This window comes from Panthera uncia (assembly GCF_023721935.1).
Source record: "Panthera uncia isolate 11264 chromosome E2 unlocalized genomic scaffold, Puncia_PCG_1.0 HiC_scaffold_20, whole genome shotgun sequence".
In the NCBI taxonomy this organism is placed as follows: Eukaryota; Metazoa; Chordata; class Mammalia; order Carnivora; family Felidae; genus Panthera; species Panthera uncia.
Window position 1 is genome coordinate 21,626,198 of NW_026057589.1, and position 25,993 is coordinate 21,652,190.

Consider the following 25,993-nt stretch of genomic DNA (forward strand, 5'->3'; position numbering starts at 1 on the left):
CCAGGACCATGGACGAGCAGGATGCATGCCGGGGAGGACCACCGAGTGGTTTAGGACTATGGATGAGCAGTATATACACCGGGAGGACCACCGAGTGCTCAGGACTGTGGATGAGCAGGACGCATGCTGGGGAGGACCACTGAGTGGCCCGGGACCGTGGATGAGCAGTACATACGCCGAGAGGACCACCGAGCGACCCGGGGACTGCGGTGAGCAGACATCGTTCCCTGCACACAGCCCACGAGTGGCCTACCAGCTCCAAGGCTGAAGGAAGACACGAGCTCTCTGGGTCAGAGAAGGGCTTCATTACCCACAGCACAGCAGCAACGTGAGCTTAGGTCTGCCTCTGCTCCCTGTGTCCCAGGTCCCTCGGGGGCGATGAGCCGTGGCCCAGCATGTTCCTCCCCACGGAGGAACCCTGAGCTCAGGAAATCCAAACCTCTTCTGCTGGGCTGGAAGCCTGCCTGGCCATTGTCCTGAGGCAAGACTCCGTGTCTTAGCGGGCAGAGAACCAAAGCTGCCTTTGGCTCTGGGGAACACGTCCAACCAACAAGGCCTCCTGCTACTTAAACAGCCTTACAGACAGTCAATGCTTCTGCTTACAAGACAGGCAGAAACCTGAGACGGCCATGGAGAAGGGTCCCCCCAAAATGACACAGAGAAATCGCGGCATCGCAGAGAAACGGTTTACGAAACAGCCCATATGTTGTGTGAGATCTCGAGTCCCGGGGATACACACACGCATATTACAGAAGCGCTCATCCTCTCAGCAACCTCGGAGGCGGTGCTATTCATTACCCCCATTTTCCAGGCGAGGCAAACTGAGGCCTGGAGAGGTCACGCCGTGGGGAATCCGCACAGCTGGATTCTGAACCCAAGGTGTCATGACCGCTTAAAACCACTTTCCTCTGTCTTATTACTACAGGACAGAAAGCCCCTCCACCAGAAAAATCAAATGAAGCTAAACCAGCCATAGCTAGAGATCAACACCGTGTAGTAACACGCAAATGCTCCGGGAGTAAGTCAAAAGGCAGGATAAGTAATTTACGTTCAGCAGCATCACAGATACGTGCGAAGAAACAGGTACAAATACCCGGATGGTGGGGGAGCATTAGACGCAATAAACGAAGATCCCACTGGCCTCACTCTGGGGGGCTGATCGCTTCGGGCTGCTTTTTTTCTTTCCTCCATTTTCTGAATTTTCTATAATACAGTTACAATTCTCTCCTAATGAGAAAAGGTAGAAACATTTAAGAAGATAAAGCACCCACGAGGCTACTCGGAAGCTTTTCGGGATAACAGAGGTCAAGACCTACCCAGCCGAGGGGCGCCTGAGCTGAAGTCGGTTAAGCGTCCGACTTCAGCTCAGGTCACGATCTCGCGGTCCGTGAGTTTGAGCCCCGCGTCGGGCTCTGGGCTGACGGCTCGGAGCCTGGAGCCTGTTTCCGATTCTGTGTCTCCCTCTCTCTGCCCCTCCCCCGTTCATGCTCTGTCTCTCTCTGTCTCAAAAATAAATAAACTTTAAAAAAAAAAAGACCTACCCAGCCGAGAGGTTGTGCGCAGCCTCATCTGCCCGGAGACTGTTTGACTCAGCTGAATCCTTGCTTGCTTGCTTGTTTATTAAGATTTTATTTGGGGGGGGGGGGGGGCATTCGGAAGGATTCAGAACTAACGGTCTCGGCTGCAGAAACACCCCAACTTCTGTCATTCGAGGTAACCGCGTCAAAGCAACATCAGAAGAGGTCGGGCTTCTTTGGGAAACAGGATTCTCAAAAAAATAGACGAGGAAGGGGCCTGTTTGTCTCTCCTTCTAAAGACAATGCTTAATAGCCTCCTTTAAAACAAACAAAACAAAACACAAAAACCCAGCGACTTTAGTTGGGCAGATCTCTCTAACCGAACAGAGCGGCGTGCGTGTACCTTGGCCCTTCCCAGCCGCCAAAGGATCTTGTTACTTTTCTGTCTGAGGCGCTTCCATTTACAAAGAAACAGACCCTGGGGCGCTTGGGTGGCGCTGCCTTGATTTCTGCTCAGGTCATAGTCTTGTGGTTCCTGAAATCCAGCCCCGTGTGGCGAGGCCAAGCCCTACCTGGGGCTCTGTGCTGACGGCTGGGAGCCTGCCTGGGATTCCCTCTCTCTCTCTCTCTCTCTCTCTGCCCACCCCCCTCAACATAAATAAATACACTTTAAAAAAGAAAAGAAAAGAAACAGAAAGTGCCAGACGCACCTAGAGCTTTTTAAATGTGGATTCATTCCAATGAGAATTGGTAAATTTCACATAGAATCCAGGTTTCTGACGCTTCTTGAACTGTTAGCTGATGACAAGTTCACCGAGCTAGGCGGTCACTGCTGCTTTCGGAAGTGGGGGGGGGGGGGGCACCTGCTCTGCACGGCTCTAGAGTCTACACGGGGACCACCAACCATTCTGAGTTGCCTGGGACGTGGGTCTTTCGGGTTTAAAACCAGACAGTTCTGAGGCCAAACCTGGGCGGTTGGCCACCCTTGTCCCCACCCAGACCATGTGCTCGCCCGTGGTCCTTGTCTGGCCCTGGAATTGGAGTCTGAGACCCCTTGTGAATTACATGTTAATAATATGTTGACCACGCATGATCTCAGGGTAGGTGGGATCGAGCCCCGAGTCAGGCTCTGTGCTGACGGTATGGAACCGGCTTGGGATTCTCTCTTCCCCTCTCTCTGTCCCTCCCCCACTCGCACTCGTTCTCTCTCTCTCTCTCTCTCTCTCTCAAAATAAATAAATACTAAAAAAATAATATAATCATATATGGACCATATGCCCTCTCTTTTGCCACTCTGGCCCCTGACCCCTTTGCCCTTATGTGATGCGCCCACCTGCCCTCCACCACCCACACCTGCATTTCTCTGCCCAGTGGCTGCTGTCTTTGGCCAGGACCACTCTGCCCACCTGTAAGGGAAGGAAGTGCAGAGGCCTGATGTCCTGGGCCAGTGTGAGGGAGGGGAGGGCAAGTACCAGCTGCCTTGACCTTAGAGGGAACACGACAGCCTCCAGGGTGCCCCGGGGGGACCGAGTCCCTGCTGCCTCATAGGGTCACAACCCTCCCATTATTTCTTCCCTCCTGTCTCACCTCGACCCTCCTGCTCCCGTATCTTAGACCACTTCCCAAATGACCTTGCCTTGGGTTCTGTTGGTTTGGGACCCGAATTAAGTCAGCCACGAAATCCCCAGCACAGGCTGGCCTGGGGAGCACTCAAGAAAGCATCTTTGAGCAAATCAGCCAAAGGGGTATGTTAGGTAAGCCTTCCTGCTGGCTGAAGTGGGGCCCAGGGCCCGGCTCTGGAGTCAGACCCGATTCCAGAACATCTGTGTCACTTACGGGGGTCACTTACCGCCCCTCTGGGCCGCAGGCCCCTCATCTGTGAAATGGGCGTAATCACCACTTGCCCCGAAACGTGGTTGGGAGGACGAGGGAGTTAATGCAGGAACACTCACAGCGCAGGCGAGCATCCCCGTACGTGGCACCTTGTGGGGTCCTTGCTGATCCCGCGGGCATCTCCTCTACCCAGACCCGAGGACCCCCGCGGTCTCACAGCGAGACTGTCAACCGAAGGGCAGGTGCCTGGGGGCTCGGACTCACGCTGCCTGGTGCCCGAGGGGCTAACGTGCATCCACCAGACGGAGCCAGTTCTCCTTCACGGTGAACACGTCCGGAGGACAAGCTGAGGTTGACTCTGTGAATACTTCCCGGGGACCACTGCATAAGCAGAGTTCGGACAGGAGCCCAGGGAACATTCCAGAACAGCTCCTGGCTCTCAGGAAAACAGCCAGGCAGAGGTGGGGGGATCTGTGCGTAATAGCTCGGCTCTGGAGGCCCGAGCTGTCTATCTCCAGCAGGGGACAGCTGCTGGGAAACCGCACATCGGTGTGGGGTGACAAGCAAGCCCAGGCACTGTGCCTATGTCTCCATGGCTGACACCCCACCCCTCTCACCATCTATCCTAGCTACACCGGCCTAGCGAAAGTCCCCGTGCATACATGCCTTCGTACCACAGGGCCTTTGCATGGCATCGTGGTTTCCAATGGCTGCTCGCCAAGTTTGGGAGTCCCAGGAGCGCCTCACTTCTGACACCGACGGCAAGTTTGGGGGCACCCGAGATCACACTCAGATTTGACACCTTACCAGGAGGACTCAGAAAAGCCATTGGACCCATGCCATTACCGTTGACACAGACTGAAATCAGCAAAGGGAAGAGGTGTATAGGGCAGAGTTCTGGAAACACGGAGCACAAGCTTCCAGGTGTCCCAAAGGGGTGCTTATTCCCGCAGCACTGATGTGCTCGGAGTATCGCCAAAACGAGCGGCTCACCGGAGCCTTGATGTCTAGTTTTCCCGGGGCTCGCTCACTGAGGACGTGGTGGACCACCTGCGCGGCCGATCTCAGCCTCCAGCCCCTCCAGAGGTCAAGTTGAGACTGTGCGCCCACCCTCATCAAAAAAAAAAAAAAAAAAAAAAAACCCACATTTTTAGCCCAAGGTTAAAATCCCCTCCTGGCCCTTCTGACCCCTAAGAGGCACCGGAGAGAGAGAGAGAGAGAGAGAGCACGGGAGCAGGGGAGGGGCAGAGAGAGAATCCCAAGCAGCCTCTGCTTGGTCAGCACAGACCCAATGGCATCCTTGCTCCAAAGTCAAAGCCACGGGGCGCCTGGGGGGCTCAGTCAGTTAAGCGTCTGACTCTCAGTTTCCACTCGGGTCCTGATGTCCCAGTTTCCTGGGTTCGAGCCCTATGTCAGGCTCTGCGCTGACAGTGTGGAGGCCGCTTGGGATTCTCTCTCTCTCTCTCTCTCTCTCTCTGCCCCTCCCCTGCTCGCTCTCTCTGTCACTCTAAAAAAAAAAAAAAAAAAAAGTCGAAGCCGCTGGATCAGAAATGCTAGGGGTGGGCCCAGCCGTCTGCATTGTAACATGCCCTGACGGTGGTTCTGCGCCTGCTCAAGCGTCAGGACCCCCCATGGAAGAGTGAGCTTCCCCGTGGATGTTTTAACATTCCAGTGATTACACAGCAATTAACACGAGCCCTAACGTCACCCCCGCAAAATCTCCAGTCTCTTATCCATCGCGTTAAGGAAGACTGACCAGGGGACACTGAGAGCCAGGGAAGCAGAGGGACCGTCAGTCCGGGGGGCCACACAGCTTTCCCTGGGGCAGAACCAGAATCAGAGCGAGGGCCCCCACTCCCCGGCCTGCTGTCTCTGCCCAAGGACCTCCCGTCCAGTGATCCTATCCTGAGTTTTCTTGGTTTCAAAGCCCCCCCTGGGTCAAGGGCACACGATTTTGCATGAGAAAGCCTACATCTGGGGGTCAGATTGCTCTTCAGATGTGGTTTCTACTCTCCTGGCTGTGTAGCCTCTGCAGGGAGGCTGGAAGTCCCCGCATGCGAGGCAGATGGAGACAGGAGGGCCCTTCTTGCTCAGCCAGCCTGGGCCCTGAGGGAAAGGGCCCCGGGGTCAGCCCAGGGTGGAAATCAGAATCTCCCGAAACCAAAGCCCAGAGCAGCCTTTCAAAGTGGAACCCCAGGGTGCCATGAAAATGGCCTCTGGGGGCGCCTGGGTGGCTCAGTCGGTTAAGCACGGGTTCGTGAGTTCGAGCCCCGCGATGGGCTCTGTGCTGACAGCTGGGAGCCTGGAGCTTGGGTTGGATTTTGTGCCTCCCGCTCTCTGCCCCTCCCCCACTCACTCTCTGTCTCTCTCAAACGTAAGCCTTTAAAAAAATATTAAAAGAAAAGAAAAGAAAATGGCCTCTGGAGCTGTTCTTTTTTTTTTTTTTTTTTTTTTAACTGAAAGTGTGCATCATGAATAATTAAATAGCTATCGCGTCCTGTCTTTACGATGGGTTCCGGGCGGGGAGAGAAAGAAAGACATGAGCGCAACCTTTTGAGCCGACGGGCTTGGGTTCAAGTCCCAGCTTCACCGCTTAGCTTTGTCATCTCAGGCAAACAGCTTCGGCTCTCTGAGCCTCAGTTTCCTCGCCTGTAAAATGGTTTAACCATACCGCATCCCTCAGAGACGAGCGCGGGGTGTACCCTCAGTGACAACGGCGGCCCCTCCTGTGCAGGGAGGGCCCCCACCCCCCTTCCCCAAAACACCCCTCACTCTCTCATGTCGGCACCGGGGCGCTGGCGGGGGGCTGCATGGGAGGCCCAGAGCCACGGCTTTCCCACACATAAATGAAACCTGAGATCCTAAGTTAATGTGACTGCAGACCTTCGGGTGTAACGGCCTTTGTCTAGAAGAGCCTTTTAGGAAAACTTCCAAGTGGGAGCCAGGTTTTCAGGCCCCTGTGGGCTTGTTAAAACCGGCACGTCCCCCCTCAGCCAGGCAGCCCTAGGGAGGCCTGCTTGCACCCCCAGAGCTCTCCAGCCCCCCGCCCCCGACAGCTGGTGTGCCCCCAGCCTCCTCCCAGAGGCCCGCGCGGGCTGCAGGCTGCAGGGGTGGGGTTTCCTCTCTCCCTCTTTCAGCCCAGGAACAGCCCCAGCCCCCAAGGCCAACTCAGCACAATGCACCCGGCTGGGGAGGTCAGAGCCCTCCCACAGCATCTGCTGAGGGCGAGCATAAATCCAGCCAACAACCCCCTCCGGGGGACATCTCCAGGTCACATGGGGAGGGGGTGCTCGGCCCAAAGGGGGCCTTAAGATACTCCAGGAAAGCAACACACCCAGGCTTGCTTTTCCTCAGATGCTCCGCAGTGCTATGGAAACAGCCAGTCACACAGGCAGCTGAAGAGAATGTTCTAGAATCTTTAAAGAGCCTGGCAGGAACGAGCTGGGCCTGGAGACCGAGCCGGGGGTGTCTGTCTGGGGCTTTCCAGCCTCCAGCAACCTGGGACCCGCTGTTCCCGCACCTCTCGTTCATTCCCTTGGCAAGGGAGCCAGCCCGTGGGGCAGAATGGCTCCCAGCTCCCGACCACCCCCGCTTCTCCACGTCGTCCGGAACAACTAGAACGTGCTTTCTGCATGAGATGCCAGCCCCTGTTCCATAAATATCCCGATCCGGGCCCTCTTTTGAACATCATGAGATCCGAGAACACAACGGCCACTGTGATGTGGGGTGAGAGCCGCCCTCTGAAACAGGGCAGGACCTCTTCCCTGGCCGCAGTCCCCACCCCTCCATGCTGTCCCCTCGCCACTCTGCCCCCCGCCCAGAGAGGGGAGGGCCTGAGGAGGCCCGGGCCAGACAAGATACAGGCGGCTCTCCCACTTGGGATCAGCAGGCTGCAGAACAAGGAAGGTGGGGGCGGGGGGTGGGGGGTAGGGGGGATGGGGGGGGACCGGAGGGGCAGGGATGTGTTCATCCCTGTTTGTTTTTTGAGACAGAAAGCACAGTTGGCTGGTCTGGGCTGGGGCGGTGGGGGTAGAGGTAGAGAGGGGCTGCTTAATGGGTAGCAGGTGTTCTTTTGGGGTGATGGAAAGTTCTGGTACGGAACCAGACAGCAGTGATGGCTGAGCCACATGATGAATGCGTGTGATGCCGCCAAATAATTCACTTTAAAATGGTTAAAATGGGGGCACCTGGGTGGCTCAGTCGATCAAGTCCTCGGTTTGAGCCCCGTGACGGGCTCTGGGCTGACGGTGCGGAGTCTGCTTGGGATCCTCTCTCTCCCTCCCTCCCTCTCTCTCTCTCTCTCTCTCCCCCCAAATAAATAAACTTAAAAAAAATTTTTTTAACTAAATAAAAGGGTTAAAGTGGTAGATGTTATGTGTATTTTACCACCAAAACAAAAAACAGAAAAAATCGTAAGACCCAGTGCAGGTGAAGGCGTGGGGAAGCGGGTGGGGCGCACACAAAACCAGGACTTCCGGACTGCTGGTTCCTGTCATCATCTAAAGGTTCAGCTTAAAAACCCTGCAGAAACTCTGGAGTGAAAACGTGTAAGCAAAGGAGTTCAAGACAAAGAGGCCAATTAAAGACAAAGGAGCAAAAGCTGGGGACAACCTAAATGCCATATTCCTTTTCTACGGCTGGGGAACAAATTTCCGCCACCTTAAAACCAGACCCTCCCGAGCCCTTGCCACCCACGGACGCCCCCACAGCCGCGCAGGTCAGTGGCACCGAGCACCACGGCCGGGTCCTCGGGGCATCGAAACCCCAAGGCCAGCAAGGTGCAGTCGCCTGGGGCTCAGGGCCGGTTCCAAGCGTGTTCAGCTTGGTGGCGGAATGTGCTTCCTCGTGGCTTTGTACCCGAGATCCCCGTTTTCCCGCTGACCATCGGCCAGGAGTCTCTCTCAGCCACCCGCCCCCAGCAATGGAGTATCCCCGTCGCACCAAACCCTCGGACACTTTGGACTTCCCCGCCAGAGAGGACTCACCCTTTTTAGGTCAGGCCCACCGGGGAGAATCGCCCTTTCTTAAAATCAGCGGTGCCGTGGAACACACCCCAGCCACAGGAGCGACGCCCCTTCGTCTTTATGGGTCCTCTGCACCCAAGCCCGGGGGATACGCATGGTGTGGGTCACTGGGGGGTCGTCACAGAATTCTGCCTGCCACAGTGTCCATCGCGGGGGATCAGTCAAGTAGGGATACCTCCATGATCTCGAAAGGGAAGGAGAATTTAAGTAAAAGGAGATCCGTCTATGCGAACTGACGACGAACATTTTCTTTGATGCATTAACTGAAAATAGCACATTGCAAAACTATACACATGTACACGTAAAAATAAGACTTCACGTATGTGTACAATGTCACTTAACATAATTTCTTTTATTTTTGTAAGTTTATTTATTTTAAGGGGGGGGGCAGGGGAGGGACAGAGAGAGAGGGACAGAGAATCCCAAGCAGCCTCTGTGCTGTCAGCACAGAGCGTGACGCGGGGCTCGATCCCACCAACCGTGAGATCGTGAAGCGCCCCACTTACATGTAATTTCATTTTATCAAAAAAATTCTATCTATGCACGTCTGTGTGTGTGTGTGTGTGTGTGTGTGTGCACATCACAAAGCCACAAGAATACAGAGGATTGAGGCGCCCACAGTTTGTACTTTGGTCTGTGTTCTTCCAGACTTTTTCTTTTATATCCTCCGAAACTACCAGAATTAGTTACATCGGAAATCTATTACTTCTGTAGTTTAAAAAGATTGAAACACTACTAAGAAAAAGGTCACGATGTAATCACTAATTTAATCTCCCCATTTTTTAAGGCACGTAAAGGAAAACCGGTCCACCCCCACAGGCCCTTTGATGTGATGACACTGGGTGTAATTTCCAAGCCAGGCTCGTTCTTTGTAGTTTAGAAATGTTCCTTAGTGACTCCTGAACTTACTCATCGCTAAGTGAGAGATTCCAGAAATCAGAGTATAGCAAGAACCTGGAACCACTCCCCCGGTACCGTGTTTTTCTCGAGGAGCAGGGACCGAATGCCTGTGTGCAGGCGGGTCACAGTCTGAAGTGGGTTGTCTACACTGGAGGTAAGCAGCAGCCTGAGATCAGAGCCAGGCTCAGAATCAAGACCCAGCCGCTAATGGAAGGTCGGGAGGGGCACACACACCAGGGGCCAGCAGGGGTGGGGACCCAGGCAGGTGGCCTGAGTCAGGCTCTGTACTGAAAGCAGAAACGATTCAAAGCATTTCTAGCAGAAAGCAACTTAGTACAGGGTATTAGGTGCTTACAGAAGCGATGGCTGACGGAGAAGCAGGTCCGGACCCAGCCGCCGTAATGACCCCCGGATGCCACCGAACTGACCCGCCGGGGGAACCGCCGCCCTCAGGAGGACTAAGAACCAGAAAGCGGTGCAGGAGACCACTGAGTCAAGAACACGCCCTCTGAGCTGCCGTCCAGGCTATCAGCCCCCACGGCTGCCCTGCACCTGCCTCGAGACACCCACAAAACTGGAGACCGGACGTCAGCAACCGCCATGCGCGTCAGGGGGAAACAGGCCACAGACAGACAGCTTCCGTCTCCCCCGCCCCTGCCTTCCGAACCTCACACGAGTGCATCCAATGGACACCACCAGATTCCCACCCAGAGAGCCCTGGCCGAGAGCTTGGGGAATTCTTTTCTCTCTCTCTTTCTTTTTGTAAGGTTTTATTTTTAAGAAATCTCTGTGCCCAACATGGGGTTACAACGTACAAGCCTGAGATCATGAGTTGCGTGCTGTACTCACTGAGCCCGCCAGGTACCCCGGGGAATTCATTTTTAACTTTTCAAGGAAGTTAGAATGGGTGCTGGGTCCAAGGGTGGTTGGTTACCCAGGAGGGGGCAGTACGACCCAGGAGGTCAGGGACCCGGGGGGCGGGGGCGGGGGGTGGGGTGGGGCGGAGAGTCAGGGCAGAATCCAGTTCGAAGGCCCAACACCACGTTCGCGGCCCCAGCGGCAAACACTTTGCCATGGCGCCCAGTTTAGGATTCTTGGATGACTCCAGTGGCCCTTAGGTATAGTAATGGGGGCCGGGTTTCTCTGCTTTACGCTCACCGCGGCTGCGCAGATAAACTCTCGCTCAACTCACACTCTGATTGTTCTCAGTCATCTAAGTTGTGGTGGCCACGACTGAGTGGCTGCCATTATCAGCCAAGCACTGTGTTCAGGGCTAAAGGCCTTGCCATGTATCGGACAGTTTGCAGCAACCTCATAAGATGGGGACTGCGCTTGGGGCGCCTGGGTGGCTCAGTCGGTTAAGCGTCTGACTCGTGGTTTCGGCTCAGGTCATGATCTCACAGTTTGTGAGATCGAGCCTCAAGTCGGGCTCTCCACGGACAGCATGGAGTCTGCTTGGGATTCTCTCTCTCTCTCTCTCTCTCTCTCTCTCTCTCTCAATAAATAAACCTTCAATAAATAAATAAGTAGTGACAAAACAGAGGCCCAGAGGAGTTTTGTAACTTGCCCAAGGTCACACAGCAAGTGAATGGCAGAGCCAGGATTAGAACCCCACCTATTTAACTACATGGCATTTAATTAACAGTATGACAACCACAATTCGGCTACCACAATTCATCTTTGATTTTCTGTTTTTTTCTTTTTCTTTTTATTTTGAGAGAGAGAGAGAGAGAGAGAGAGAGAGCGGGCACACGTGTGTGCAGGGTAGGCACAGAGAGGAGGAGAGAGAACCCCAAGCAGGCTCCACGCTGGCCCTACAGAGCCCGACTCTGGGTTTGATCGCACAAACCGGGAGATCACGACCTGAGCCAAAATCACTAGTGAGAGGTTTCACTGACGGAGGCACCCAGGCGCCCCTCATTTTCTCTTTAAGTGAGAGAACAACTCTGTGCTTCCTAAATGCAGCCTGTTTGGCAGACAAATGTTCAAAGCCTGGGATGCCCGGGGCGGTAAATCATAAAAGGAATCCTTCCTGCGGGGGGAGGAGCCAGAATCTGCAGTACTCTGCGGGGCCCGGGGCTCCCTTCCAGAGCGAACATTCTGTTCTAAAAGCAAGCCTCCTTCCCCTGTGAAACAGTACCTGGGATCTTAGCCACCCTGGAGGTGAAGGCTCAGGGGGTGGGGGGAGGGATGGGGGGTGCTGCTTCTTGGAGGACCCTCTGTGATCACTCTTGAAGCGATCGTAATACGGTCCCGCAGTTGCCATAGCAACTCCCCATCTGGGCTATTTAAATGAAATATAGGAAGCATCTTTGGCTTCCGGCCTATCGTGGCTTTGAAGTGTGAACCCTTCATTCAACACCTATCTACAAGTGTCATCCAGGGTGGCCAACTGAGAGGCTTACGGGGGTCCGACGGTTAACAGAAAGGACTTTTTGTAAAAGGACGGCAGGGGATTAACCAAAAGTCGGGGCCTGTAGGGCCCTGCCAAGTGCACCTCCCCCACTCCCATCTGTACGGGCAGCCGTCTCAGGCCCAGCCCCTCCTTGCTCTGCAAGAATGTAATCCCGGCGTTACAGATCTTTTTTGGGTTTGTCAAGAATTGTTGAGAGCTGGGTTTGCCTGTGAAATCTTTCCATCTTAAAAAAATTGGCAACCGGTTCAACATTTGGAGCGGGGCTTCTGAGGACTGGTGTGCAGGTGGCGCACTGCATCACTCGGCGGTCACCTGCTAATGACTATACAACCGTCCAGAAGACAGCAACAATGACGCTGGCGGTTTTCACTCATGGGAAAAAACATTCGCCATGTCCTAATAAGTGGAAAGAGCAGGTTACAAAAACATAAACAGAGCGTAAGCTCTGTTTTGGAAAATAAAAATGTGTGCTCTGTGTGAAAAAGTCTGAAAGGCTGGGGGCACCTGGGTGGCTCAGTTGGCTGGGCATCCGACTTCGGGTCCGGTCACGATCTCACAGTTCGTGGATCAAGCCCCGCATCGGGCTCTGTGCTGATGGCTCAGAGCCTGGAGGCTGCTTCGGATTCTGCCTCTATCTCTGTCTCTCTGCCCCTCCCCCAGCTCAAGCTCGCTCTCTCTCTCTCTCTCTCTCTCAAATATAAATAAGAACATTAAAATAATTTTTAAACTTTTTCTAAACATCTGTATTCCAAACAGACAGGAAAAGAGGGCAAATAATCTACCAAACCCCCACCTGTCCACCACACAGATGCTGACCTTTTATTGTATATATTGTCTGTAGCTCTTTTAAAAATAAATGAAACCAAAGGGATACGGCTGGAGTCCTTCTGTGACCCAGCTCCCTCCTTCCCTCCCCGCCCCCCACCCCAGGGCTCACTATTCATTCTCCCAGCGTCTGATACAGTTTTGCCGATACGTATATATTCACAACCAGTATATTGTTCTCTTTAAGAAGGTAGCTCAGGTGTAATCGTTCTATATCCTTATCATTTTGCGAGTTGCCTTTTACGCCCGCCTTTACGCTTTATGCTCTGGGGTTTACCAGTGGAATCACATTCCATGTCACCCGTGCACGCCGTCGCCGGTGACATCAGACTCGGGGACTGCCGGGGACGAGCCAACCAAGAACACGTCGCGATCTGCCCCAGCTCTCTCCAATTTGCCAAAACAACCCGTGCCAGAATTAGCTCTCGGTTCAAAGAGCCCTCTTCTCTCCCTTGTCCCCCAGCTGCTGGGCAGCTCCCCCAGACCAGGGATGGGGTCCCCGTCTACGGGCTGCAAGCCCCCTCCCCGCACTCCTGGTCTCCAAGTCTCCCCAGACTCACTGGTGTGGCTCTGGGACTCAGGGCAACACCGGCCCCCTCCTGCCCCTCCTCCCCCACCTGGACGGGAGCCAGCCTCCCAGCCCTGGGCGCCTCCCCAGAGGAACCTTAAGGCCCCCCCAGGGACAATCAGAAGGGAGGAACAGTCTGGGTGATGGTGGGAAGCTTCTGGAGGTAGACAAGCTGGACAGGTGGACGGACACATAAGGCCTGTGCTCGGCCTCCAGGGGCCATCTGGGGACACAGCCAGAGGTGGGAGCCAGCGTCCAGGTGAGGAAGCTGGGAAGCGCCCCCCACTCCCCGCCGCTTTGCCTGGCTCAGCACAGAACAGATGGGAGCAGGGGTGGGTCCTGTGTATGGCCTGGAAGGCAGTGCAGCCCCGTTCACGGACTGTCGCCTGAGCACCTCCTACGTGAGAGGCTCTGGGGACGCCGTCCCTGCCCTGGAGAGGGTGACAGTTAATGGGGGAGGGGGCAGATGCAAAAGAGGTAGGGACGGGTCCTGGGGCTCCTGTGACTTTGACCACCACCTGGGGACTTAAAACAACAGAAATGTCTTCCCTTACGGTTCTGAAGGCCAGAGGGCTGAAATCAAGGTGTGGCAGGGTGGGGGGACCTCCAGATGTTGGAGGCCCTGGGGAGGACACTGTCTGCGTCTTCCAGCTGCTGTGGCTCCAGGCATCCCTCGTCCCGTGGCCACGTCGCTCCAATCCCTGCCTCTGTCTTCATCTGGCCTCCCCCTCTGTGGCTCTGTCTCAAGTCTCCTCCGCTTTCTCTTATAAGGACCACCTGCCATTGGATTCGGAGCCCCTCCTAAATCCAGGATGATCCCATCTGAAGATCCTTAATGTAATTACATCTCAAAGGCCTTATGGCCAAATTCGATCACGTGCGTAGGTTCCAGGGCACGGACACATCATTCGGGGACTGCTATTCACCCCACTACAGAGGACCTTCTAGAAGAAGCAGATCAGGGCAGAGACCAGTCTCTTGTCCAGGGGGAGGGGGTGGGGCCTTCAGGAAAGTGAGGGGAGGACGGCCGGATCAGCGGTCCAAGGAGGGAAGCGCACAGAGTCCTGGCGGAGAGACAAACAAGGCCTGCTATTCCCCCGGTGGGAAACTTAAACTTGATCCCAGGGCAATGAAGCCCCCCTCCCAGGGGGCTTTTAGCAAAGGGCTGATAAGGAGCTGTAGTCTGGGGAGGGAAACTCTCTTCTAAATTTAGGAGGAGCTTTTCTTTCTTTTTTTTTTTAAGTTATTTGGAGCGAGAGAGGGAGCTGGGGAGGGGCAGAGAGAGGGAGACACAGAATCGGAAGCAGGCTCCAGGCTCCGAGCTGTCAGCACAGAGCCCGACGCGGGGCTCGAACCCACGAACCGTGAGATCATGACCGGAGCCGAAGTCAGATGGTTAACCAACCGGGCCCCCCAGGCTCCCCTCTGAGGTTACGGTTTAAAAGGCTATGACTCGACCCATCCTGACCAAGACAAGCAGAATCCAGGCTCGGACGATTGTCCCCGTTGGAACATGCTTCTGGGTCTGCCTTCAAGGGTCCTCTGGCACATCAAAGAGGCCCGCCAGGTAGAGCGTCATGCGGTCTCCCCCAAGACACCTTCAGTTTTTCTTTGCTCTTATCTTGAACTAGAGGGAAAAAGTGGTAATGGTTCTCACGCTGTCATGGCCCCATGGCCCCATGGCGCCATATTGGAGTTCGAATGCCTGGCATTTATCCCTCTTTCTTTAAAAAAAAAAAAAAAAAGAAAGTTCATTTGAGAGAGAGCGAGAGAGCGCACGTGGGGGGAGGGCAGAGAGAGAGAGAGAGAGAGAGAGATCGAGAATCCCAAGCAGGCTCCACACTCGGTGTGGAGCCCAACGATCTCGTGACTGTGAGATCATGACCCGAGCCGAGATCAAGAGTCGGACACTTACGTGACTGAGCCACCCAGGCACCCCGTCTCTCTTTCGTTGAATGGGAGCCCAGCTGCCAGAATTCCTGCTACACCCTGCCCGGAAGGACCACCTGCTAAGGGGCCCTGTCCCGGCCAACAGGCAGCTGGGGACCCACGTGAGGCCACGCAGCCTCTTCCTGTTGGGCGGGACGTTGGTGCTCACTCCATTCCTGTGGCAGACCCACGGCATGGGCCTGGGTTCAAATCCTGCCTGGCTGTATTTCTGTTCACAAATATTTGGGGACATATCCCTGCCCCACTGGACTCCAGCCTGGCCATATGCCTTGCCCTGGCTACCCCAAAGGGAGGTGAAGTGTCCTCCCTGAGGTCACACAGGCTGTAAGCTGTAGAGCTGGGATCGGAACCCTCCCACCTCACCCCGTGCCGGCTCCCACCACCGGCCCCCCTCCCCATCGGGACGGCTGAGAGCCCCTCCCAAGCCCCTGTTAGAAGGTGGCACCTTGGGGAGGAGACAGGAAACTGAGGCTCGGAGAGGTGAAGGCACCGGCCGCCTCTAACCTGGCTCGGCCCGAGTGCAGAGGTGTCTCCCGTCCCCAGCGGTCACCTCCTCACAGCTGCCCCTTTGGCACCCGTTTCTTGCCTCTCTTCTGCAGCTCACTGAGAAGCGGGGGGCCGGGAAGCAGTGGAGTGACAGTAATGAGGACAGCCCCTCCTGGGCGGGGGAGGGGCCGCAGGAGGCCTGGCCCCAGCTGGGGCACCCCGGGGCTGGGCCCCCAGAGTCCACGTTGATCAGGAGCCCTGGGTGAAGTAGAGAAACAGGAGCCTCCCCCGAGGATCAATCAGCCAGGAGCCGCGAGCTCCGTGCTCCCCGAGGGCCCGGAAACACCAGGGCAACAAGTGACTTGTTTGACTGCGGATCGCCTCTGCCCCACCCCCACCCCCACCCCCACCCCCACTGCCACCGCGACCGTCTTTGAGCGGGAGGCTGCCCCTGCCCTAGCAGATGCCTGGCCGCTAACAGGGTCACACAGGCCTTGGCACGCCCCCCACTGAAAGGTGAGGTCCACGTCCCCTCCCCTTGAACTTGGGGGGGGGGGGGCAGGCTCACGACCGCTGCCCCAGTAGAATCCAATGGATAGGCTGCCACGTGACTTCCGAGGGCCACCCAGCCTCCCCCTGGTCCTCAGGGACGCTCGCTCTGGGGGAAGAAGTCCAGAACGCTGACCCCGCCAGGCCAGGGTGGGGGGGCCACGCTGGGTGCTCACATCCACGCCCCGCCGAGCTCCCGGATGGCCGCCCGTGTCGGCCGCCGGCCACAGGACAGGGGCCACAGGAGAGGGGCCTGTGGCCGGCTAGCACGACCGGCCGGGCGGATCTGACCGCCACCGCGTTGACACCCTGCTGGTGAGAACCGCCCCGCTGAGCCCTTCCGGGATCCCCGGCTCACAAAATCAAGGGCAAAATAAACGGTGGCTGTTTTTCACCGTGCGATTCGGGGGGACCCGGAACAGCTGTCGAATGACCAAGCGAAGGGTTTCAGAGCGCATCGAGGCGGAGACTTGAGTAGCTAGAACCCCATCCCTACCCCCTGCCAGGCCCTGACCGAGGGGGGGATCAGGGAGGCGGGGCTCAGGGCCCTCTGCCGAGACGGGAGCTGCCAGAGGTCGTCCCCGGCAATGTCACTGGCCCCCTGCCAGGCGCTGGTTACAGGGGATAAAGAGACGCAGAGGCAAAGCCTCTCTCTGCCCTCGAGACCTCACGATCCCCTCAGGTGCCCTCTGAAATCCCAGCAAAGGCCAGAGCCGCCACTGTAGATTAAATCCAAGCTCCTTGACACACAAACCCAGCTTCGCCCTTTGCTTCTTGCCCCGGGCACACATCCCCACGGAGCCTCTGTCCCCCGACCCCCTTCACCCACCTCACTGCTCCTCTCCTTCAGGTTTCAGGCGTCACCTCCTCAGGGAAGCCCTCCTTGATGCCTCTGACCAAGCCCAGGGCCCTGGTAACTTGCCCTCCTGGAGCCCGGCTTTTCTTCCAGAGGGGGCCTGTCCTTACCTGTAAGTGTCCCCAGCTCTCTCACCAGAGTTAAAACCCACGTGCCGCGAAGCCGGAGACCTAGTTCGGCTCGCTCCGTTCCGGGTGGGGGAAAAATCTGGGACACGCAGAGCTAACCAGACCTAGCGGTGGGCCTGGCGTCATGAGAGCGGAGCCCCGACGGGGACACCGGCAGAATCCTTCCCGCCCCTTCTGCCTTCCGACCCCTCCCGGCGGGTGGTAGGTATTCCTGGTTTTGCAGATGAGGAAACTGGGGCCCAGAGAGGTTCAGTAACTTGCCTTAAGCCACTGAGCTTTAGGGAGACGGGCAGGCATTCGAATCCCGTCGCGGCTGGGGCAGGGTGGTGGGGGGGGGGGGGGGCGGCGGGCTGCCTTCAGCCCTGCGCCGGTCTTGGGTGCTGCCCTGCCCAGCCCCACACTCAGCTCCTCTGCGCCCGCCGTCTGTGTGTCTGACTTAAACTCCTCCGGCCTGATTCTGAGTCCCCCCCCCCCCCGGGGCTGGCGTCCCGGAAGTACGGTTCTTTGGCTCGAGGACAACCTCCGAAAGGCTGTCGCAGCCCAGCCGAGGAGGGCGCTCTCCGTCAGCCTTTCCTGAAAAGCCAGCGTGGACGGTCCTGGCCACTCGGCAAATGTCACAACCCTGATGCGTCGTCACCCTCTCAAACGCAGGGCCTCTCCGCCGCCCTCCCAGATGCGGCGCCTGGGGCCCTGGGAGACGGAGGTTCGAATCCCAGCTCCCCTTTCTAGCTGGGCGGCCGCAGGTGACCCACTCAGTCTCTCTGAGCCTCAGTTTCCATGAAAGGGACACAAATGGCATCTAGTTCTTCAGGTTGTGGTTAAAAATTAAGCTACTGGGGCGCCTGGGTGGCTCGGTCGGTCGGGCGGCCGACTACAGCCCAGGGCACGATCTCGCGGTCCGTGAGTTCGAGCCCCGCGTCGGGCTCTGTGCCGACGGCTCGGAGCCCGGAGCCTGCTTCGGATTCTGTGTCTCCCTCTCTCTCTCTGCCCCTCCCCCACTCACGCTCTGTCTCTTTTAAAAATAATTAATTAACTAAATTTAAATAAATACATAAATAATTTTTAAAAAATTTTTAAAAATTAAGCTACTGAATGTGAATGTGCCTCTGTCCCCAGTAGCCCCATAAATGCCTCTTAGGTCCAAACAGGACAACTGCCTCCGTTGTTACAGGGAAGGAAGACGCTTCCTAAGACAAATCAGGCAAACTCGTTTCTTTTTGAAAAACAAAAAAACCACATTTATTTCTGTAAACTGTTTGAGGGCAGATGTTCACAGCCCCGATACAGCACAGACTTCCTACCCCCAAATGAAATGAGCAAGGAAAGAAAGAGAAAGAACGGGACGCATGAAGAAACAAGCCAATCTCATCTTCCTTTGAAAACAAAACTGCGTTTGGACGTGTGGTGTGGACCTGGGATGAACACCACTGCCTTTCTGGGGCCACGCGGGCGGGGGTCCGTCCCACCGGCGGCTCGGCGGGGCCCCCCGAAAGCGAGGAATCGGGTTCTGCCCGAATCCCCACTCGGCACCCCGGCCTCCCTCCCTGGCGTCCTCATCACCTTGGGAGCCCCTGAAGCGAACCCTGAGAGATGCCAGGTCACAGCTGGACTCGGACCCGTGTCCCAACTCCACGCTGCGCAGTGGGGTTCCGAGCAAAAGGGTAGGAACGAGCCGCTGCTGGGCAACTGTTAAGGCAAATTTTCTCTCTTCTCTTAGGTCGGAGTCAGGCTTCGATGTGTCACTGCCGGGCATGGGTAGCTTAGGCAACTCTGAATGCAGGGGTGAGGGACCCCCGGAGCACGCTTTGGGGGGGGGTGGTCCGAGCCTGACGCATGGGATGAACGAGGGTGCTCCCAAGACGGCCCCCCGACGGGCGCGGCCCCCAAGCCACACAAGGTGGTGGTGGAGAAGCCAGGCGGGCTACGGTGTAAGAGAATGCCAGGAAAGGGGGGTCACCGCAGGGGGAGCCTCAGATCTGATGATGTGCGTGGCCTTGGGATCAAAATGATTTTTCCTTAGAACGAGAAAGAGCGGGGAAAGGAAGAGGAGATAAAAGAAACATGTTCCGCGAGCTTCGGGAGATAGGGCGCAACCGGGCTTGGGAGGGCAGCGGGGAAGGGGAGGCAGGCGGCAGACAGGGAGGCGCGTGCCTCTCACTGCGTCTCCCATCCCTGGCGGGCTGGTGGGCTGGTGGCTGAGGCCGCGGTCCCCTCCCCCGGGGGGGCAGGCAGATGACTTTGCAAGGGGCAGGGGAAGGGCTGGGGTTACTCCGTCTGGGCGTCGTAATTGGCTCCCCCCGCCTTCTTGAGCTCGCTCTTGATGAAATCTTCCTCCAGCTCCTTCCGATCGCTGATCACAAACTCTTTAGCAAAATTCTGCAAGAAAAGAACAAAATAAAACACAGAGTTCCCGTGAAGAAGGGACAGGATCTACATGCTGCTCAGACGACACACGAGCGAGTCCTGGCACCTAAAACGCTAAGAAATGATCAAAACGACAATCGCGTGGTTGCGTGGTTTGGCGAGAGAAAGAAAAACCGTGACTGGAGATCACAAAACGTGTGACATCAGGGTACGGTGTAGGCCCGAGGCCAAGGACGTGGGGCCAAAGTCAGCCCCGGTTTGAATTCTGGCTCTGCCATTTTCTGGCTGCATGACCTTGGGCAAGTTCCTTCAACTCCCCGGGCCTCAGTTGCCCTGTCTGTGAAAGACCAACCTGTCAGGAGAACAGCAGGAGAGGAGGCTGGAAAGCCCGGCTGGAACACCAGGCTTTCCAGAACAAAAAAGAGACAGGAAGAAAGACAAGCGGTGAGTAGCTTTTGTTCATTTCCATGGTGTGAATATTCCCACAACGGCCGGTTTCAGCCACAGCAAAGAGCTAAATGGGTACGGCCACTGTCCCAGCACCCCCCCCCGCCCCGCCCCCAGAGGACACAGGCTTCAACCATAACATCCCACAGGCCAGGCACACGTGGGGCACTCCGTAAATGCCTGTGGCATGAATGTGTGGAGCGGGTGACCAGGCTTATCCGATAACTCTGAGCCATGAAGAAACAACGAATCAATGGCTGTTGTGGTATGTGGGTCACAAGACTTCGATAAACAAGGAAAATTTCAGGATGGTGTAAGAGACGGTTACCAAGGTACAAGTAACAAGCCTGAAGGTCAGAAAAATCATCCCCATTAAAAAAAAAAAAAAAAAAAAGAAATCCACAAGGAAATTGTGTTAACAATTACCGCCATTATTAAGCACCTACGGGTACCAGACGCAGTCACGCGTTGGCAAACTTAAAAGACTTCAGTGTGACCCAGCCAGTTCACCCCCAGAGCTCTACACGAGGAAATAAAGCACACGGTCCCACAAATACTTGTACATGAATATTCATAGCAGCATCACTCGTAACAGCCCCAAAGTGGAAACCACCCAGACGTCCGCCGACAAATTGCGGTCTATTCACACAATGGAATATTATTCAGCCACAAAAAGGAACGAACGTCATGGATGAGTCTCAAAACCGTCACGCTGAGTGAAAGACACCAGATGTGAAAGATCGCCTCCTCTATGATCCCTTTCATATGAAATGTCCAGAAAAGGCAAATCCACACAGACAGGAAGTAGATTGGCAGTTTCCAAGGACTGGGGGTGGAATGGGGTGACTGGTATTGGGGACGGGGTTTCTTCCGGGGGGATGAAGATGCCTTGGAACTAGACAGGGATTGTGGTTGCACAACACTGTGAAGAAGTACCAACGAACTCTGTTTTAAAACGGTTAGTTTTAGGTTATGTGAATTTCACCTCTATTGGAAAAAAAAAAAAAAAAAGGTCACCATGCCTCCAAGAACAATGACTAAACCAGGGGAACACTCAAGGTTGAGCCTCACAGTATAAAGATAAACCATTTGCCAGGCCAAGGAACTAAGACTACTAACTGGGAGGCGAGAGGGGAAGGTTAATATTTATCAAGCAACTAATATGTGCCAGGTGTAGGCTCACACATTTTCTCACTTAATCCTCCCTCAGTAGATTAGCTGTGTTCCTTTAAGATAAGACCCACGGGTTGGGTTTGGAGAGATTGTGTAGCCCAGAAGGACTAGACGTCCTTCTGACACTCTCTAGTCCCATTCCGTCATCCTGTGCCGTCTGTCCTCACTACAGTGAGGGAACACGAGTTGGGGCAGAAAGGGGAACTGAGAATTAACGTGTTTCTCAACCTGAGCCCAAGCAGCACGGCGGGCGGGGTGGGGGGTGGGGGGGGGGGGGGGTGGGGGGAGAGGCAGAGAGCAGACCCAGGAGGAGGAAGCCAACATCTCGAGAGGCCTCTAGCAGGAAGTCCGAAGTTCCCCTGCCTCATGATAGCTATATATGGCAATCTAAAGAAATACGAACACTCCTGTTTGTGTCTGTTAGCCATTAGAAGATTTAGATTAAGAAAAGTTTGATAAGAGCCTAAGAAATCTACAGTAAAGGTGTAAATGGAGCTATGCATAGTCCAACTTAAGACCACAGGCATATGGCAAACCAAATCACGGCCAAAATGAGGAACGATCCAGAAAAATGGAACCCAGTAAAAACACGACATAACAATAAATGTAAATGAGCAAAATTACCCTCCCCCAACACAGCTATGTCTTAGACTACCAAAACCACCCCCCGAAACCCTACGCTACATACCAGAGACATGATTTAAAAACCAAAAGGCTAGTAAGAACGATGATTATACCGAACAAAAGTACATAGAGGAACAGCCCCATCGGCTCCCACTATGGGAACAGCACCTGCCCTCCAGGGGGCCAAAGGAGAGGGAGGGGGTGGAGCCACATGGAGGGGGCCCCACCAGGCCTCACAGGCCTCCCCCACACAGGATGCTCGTCACCCCCAGAGGCTTCAGAGGGGAGCTGACACTTCCCCTGAGGGTGTGGACTCTACAAAAAGTCCCTGAAGGTCTGAGTCAATCCAAAACCCAACCTGCATCAACCCCCTCCCCCCCCACCTCTGTCCCTTTCCAGCAGTCCTCAGGATAGGCCTTCCACTGGAGAGGGGGGACACCAGCGCCCCTCGGGGGGGGGGGTGGGCTTCATTGTGACATTTCAAAAAGAGGCAGAAACAGCAAAACCATATGCCCATGGGGCAGAAGCTGCAAGAGACAGAGGCATGTCCTCACTAGGAAGGACACAGGGCCCAGAGCAATGCTAACACATAGGGAATTTTTCATTTTCTAGCATCCACGGTGAAAAGAGTAAAAAACAAACAAACAAACAAACAAAAAACAGGTGATACTTTCATAGGATTGTATCTAACTTTATATATCCCAAATACTGCCATTTGAACAGGTTACGGACATACAGAATCACTCATGGGACCTTCTACGTTCTTTTCTCCGTATTAAGTTTCAGGAACCCGGTGCACATGGCCCACCTACGGCCCAAAGCGGTACAGATGTGCCAAACCTCAAGAGCTCAGCAGCCACGTGTGGTTGGTGGCGGGGCAGGTCTAGCTAGAACAGGAAAGAGTCTGAAAGAATAATGTGTTCAGTCAAGGAGAAACATTAATCATAAAATAGCTGAGCTGAGCTGACTGGAGGCCTGGAAATGTTCGTCTTGATCTGGAGCTGAAAAAAAAAAGAAAGAAAAGAAAAAAGAAACCTTAACTCTGACATTCAGCCCCTCCTTTGATTGAAAAGCAGCATGAGACCCAGAGAGGGGAAGCTATTCATCCCCGGGCACACAGCAGCCTGATGGCAGGGGTCCTGGAGGCAGGTCCTGACCCTAGTCTGTCCTGTCCTCTCCCTTCCTCTGCTCCAGACTGCCCGCCCCACGACAGCCTCTGTCATACCCTCAAGGCTGCCAAAGCCACATGTCATAGACTTCAAAGCAAAAAGGTGCCGGTCTGCAGGTAGGGTTACCTATGGTTCTAGAAAGATCTTCTTTGTCACATCTAAGAACACTCTGTCCCTGTCTGATAGCTTCCAGAAAGGGTCACTCCCCCCACTCCACCTCACCTTTTTTTATGTTTTTTCGTTTTTTGCCATGGCAGGACTTTTCCAAGGAAGAGGCCCATCCATCTAAATCTGACTCCAGGATGGCTTAGAAACCAATGACCAAGTTGAGGACACATTTGTCCCTGAGACTTTTCTCAAGTGCATATGTGTTCATATTTCAAAGATGTAAGACAGACATTCTTTCCAGCGGAAGCTTCCAATGGTCTGTTCCAAGGAAGGCAACTCTAGAGGACAGGTTAGGAACCAGGCTCTGTACACAGCCAAGAATCTATTTGCAAAGCTGGTTTTAAAAGCGCTAGGGTGCCTGGGTGGCTCGGTCAGTTAACCGTCTGACTTCGGCTCAGGTCATGGTCTCGCGGTTCGAGGGTTCGACCCTCGCATCGGGCTCTGTGCTGACAGCTGGGAGCCTGGAGCCTGCTTCAGATTCTGTGTCTCCCTCTCTCTCTCCCCCTCCCCTGCTCTCTCTCTCTCTCTCTCTCTCAAAAATAAATAAACATTAAAAAACACTAAAACATTTTGCGATCTTTGGTTTTAAACCATGTCATTTTCAAACAGCTCCCAACTGGCTGGCTTTAAACCCCTGCGTCAATCCTGAAGCATGCTGGGTGCCGCAGGTTTGGACCGAACACAAACAAGGGGCAGTTGTCCATTTGAATCTCCAGCAGCCGGCCCTCCCCAGGGACTTACCCCCCTCCCCCATCCCGAACTACCACTCCCCACCCCCCACTTCCCTGTCCCCCCAAGATTCCATCTCCTGGTCGGGTGGATCCGACGAGGGTGCAAAGGGCTTAGACACTCCATGAGGGTACCCAAGAATCATTAGGTGATAGTTTGGGTGATCCTGGCTGGGTTCACCTTTGTTTGCAAGATTGCCAGGGGACTCTGAGATCCAAAGTTTCCTGAAACACTCGAGTCTGAAGGCATAGGGAGCTGGCTTGTTCCTCTTCTCTCACCCACGATGATTCCTTCACCTCCACCCTTATTTTAGTGGAGGAAAGTCCGGGGAATTCCTGAGAATAACCAAGGCAGTGACTCTGGCATCACCTCACCCTTGGAGAGAGAAGATAGCAAATCCAGCTGCACACCCAAAAGCTGGGGTGGGACACGGGGTTAGCCGTGGGAGGACGGCCTGTCAGGGTAGAAGTGTCAGGTCTCGTACCCAGAACATTAGGACTAAGGTGGGTTGCTAACCCGTGCAGACAATGTGGGTGCAGAGGAGGGTCTGGGAAGAGAAGAGGAACGTGGAGTCTTTAACGGTGAGGTTTGTGATGTCAGCAATGCACGTTCCTACAGAGCAGGGCATGGTAAGAGAGGTGACCTTCATTGTATCCAAAGATAAGGAGAGCTAATGAAACTCACACAACAAACACATGCTTACGAAGCACCTATTGCATAGCAGACATTCTCCCAGGTCCCAGGAAGTCAAAATTCTGGTACCTAGGGCTCTCTCTGAGAGTCTGAGAGCATAAAAGGAGAAGCAGAGGACTCGAAAATGCCCTAAGGGAAGCAGCCAATGGCTCTGGGCCCTGGTTTCTAGCTGCGTGAAAGAAGAGGGCTAGGCAACAGGCTCTTCTGGAACCTTCCCACCAGCCATCCTGGGTTTGCACTTAAGCCATCGGAGCGCGTGGGACAAAATTCCACCTCAGATGCCAGAATCTGATGGGCAATAGGGAAGAAAAAACTGGCACAGAAAAGTCAACTATGGGATTAGAGCCTGGCCTTCAAAAGGAAGGCCCGTCTTCAAAAGGAAGGCCTGGCCTTCAAAAGGAAGGCCCAACGTGCCCGTCCCAAACCCTTGCAGAGACGTGTGGGGAATAGGCTCTCTCCTCCTGTGTGTGTGAGACACAAGACAAGACACACGCTGGCCACAATCATGTATCTTTCCCCCAAGTGGGTGGAGATTAACTAGAAACCAAAGACCTCAGTGTGCTGAAGGAAAGCAGTTGGTACCCTGCCGCCTGAATCTTGCTAGGAGAAAGGACACCCTCCAAGGACCATGTGCCAGATGAAAATGCACGGCATCGAACCCGCTGGGCATTCAGCTGCAACCCCTCCTGGGCCCCCCACGCTTGCCCTCCTACAACCATTCTAAAGAGCTTCAAAGACCCAGCTTCTCAAAATCCTTCCAGCAAAGTGTAATTTACTCAAAAAGAACAGGTTCTTATAACAGCCATGAGTCATCAGAGAAACAAGAAAAAAACAAACACCAAAAGGGTACAGTCTAGTATTCGGCAGGTTCGGGAACAAAGGCACATACGTCACCTGAGCATCTCGTGAATGATGTGACCCTCCTTCGTGGGGGAGAGAAAACAAAGGCCATGAGAGAGGCACGCAGTCAGGTTTCAGGTGGGCACGATTCAGGGAATCGTCCAAAGCAGACGGATGGCAAGGAGGCATGACATCCTAGAACACGCGGTGGGTAGGTCTGGGCCAAAACCTAATAGGGACAGTTGTCCATATGCCTCGAATCCTGACCCCGGCAGGGCCACCCACCTCTTTAAAACTTGGGTGACTGCCTAGGTTCTGACCCCCGCTTTCCTGACCGTGGACACTTACAGAAGCCCAACTCCCCTCTGCCTGATGTCTGACTACGCCTACGTCCAGATCAGGAATGTGGGAAACACACGTCACTCCTCCCGCATCCACGGCAGACATAACCAATCGTGGCACTTTCCTCACGAGTCCGGACTTCGCATCAGAAGCCTCCTTAACCCAGAGCCCCAGCTGTCAACCAACTGGCAAGCACAGTGCAATCCGGGCTGGGGTGTTCAATTTCCGCCCGGTCAAAATCGTGCCCGTCATTTCTTGTTCCCCAGCCACGCCCACTTGGGGGAAGGCTGCCCGGGAAATAATTCAGCAGATTTTTTTTTCCTAATTATAATATATACGCACAGATGTTCGTTGTCCGTAAACACCAGACTGTTTTCACTTTTCGACAAAAG

General features: G+C 54.8%; 2 protein-coding genes across 2 annotated transcripts in view; both read right to left on the reverse strand.

Moving 5' to 3' along the window:
• The window catches only part of MEAK7 (MTOR associated protein, eak-7 homolog), a 73,193-nt gene that overhangs the window by 39,225 nt on the left and 7,975 nt on the right, over window positions 1-25,993 (reverse strand). The gene's annotated exons all lie outside the window — the stretch shown is intronic.
• Window positions 18,273-25,993, reverse strand: part of COTL1 (coactosin like F-actin binding protein 1) — a 37,215-nt gene continuing 29,494 nt past the window's right edge. The window contains exon 4 of the mRNA XM_049622718.1: window positions 18,273-19,428. Coding sequence (XP_049478675.1) covers window positions 19,318-19,428 — 111 coding nt within the window. The 3' untranslated portion in view covers window positions 18,273-19,317. The remainder of the gene's footprint in view (window positions 19,429-25,993) is intronic.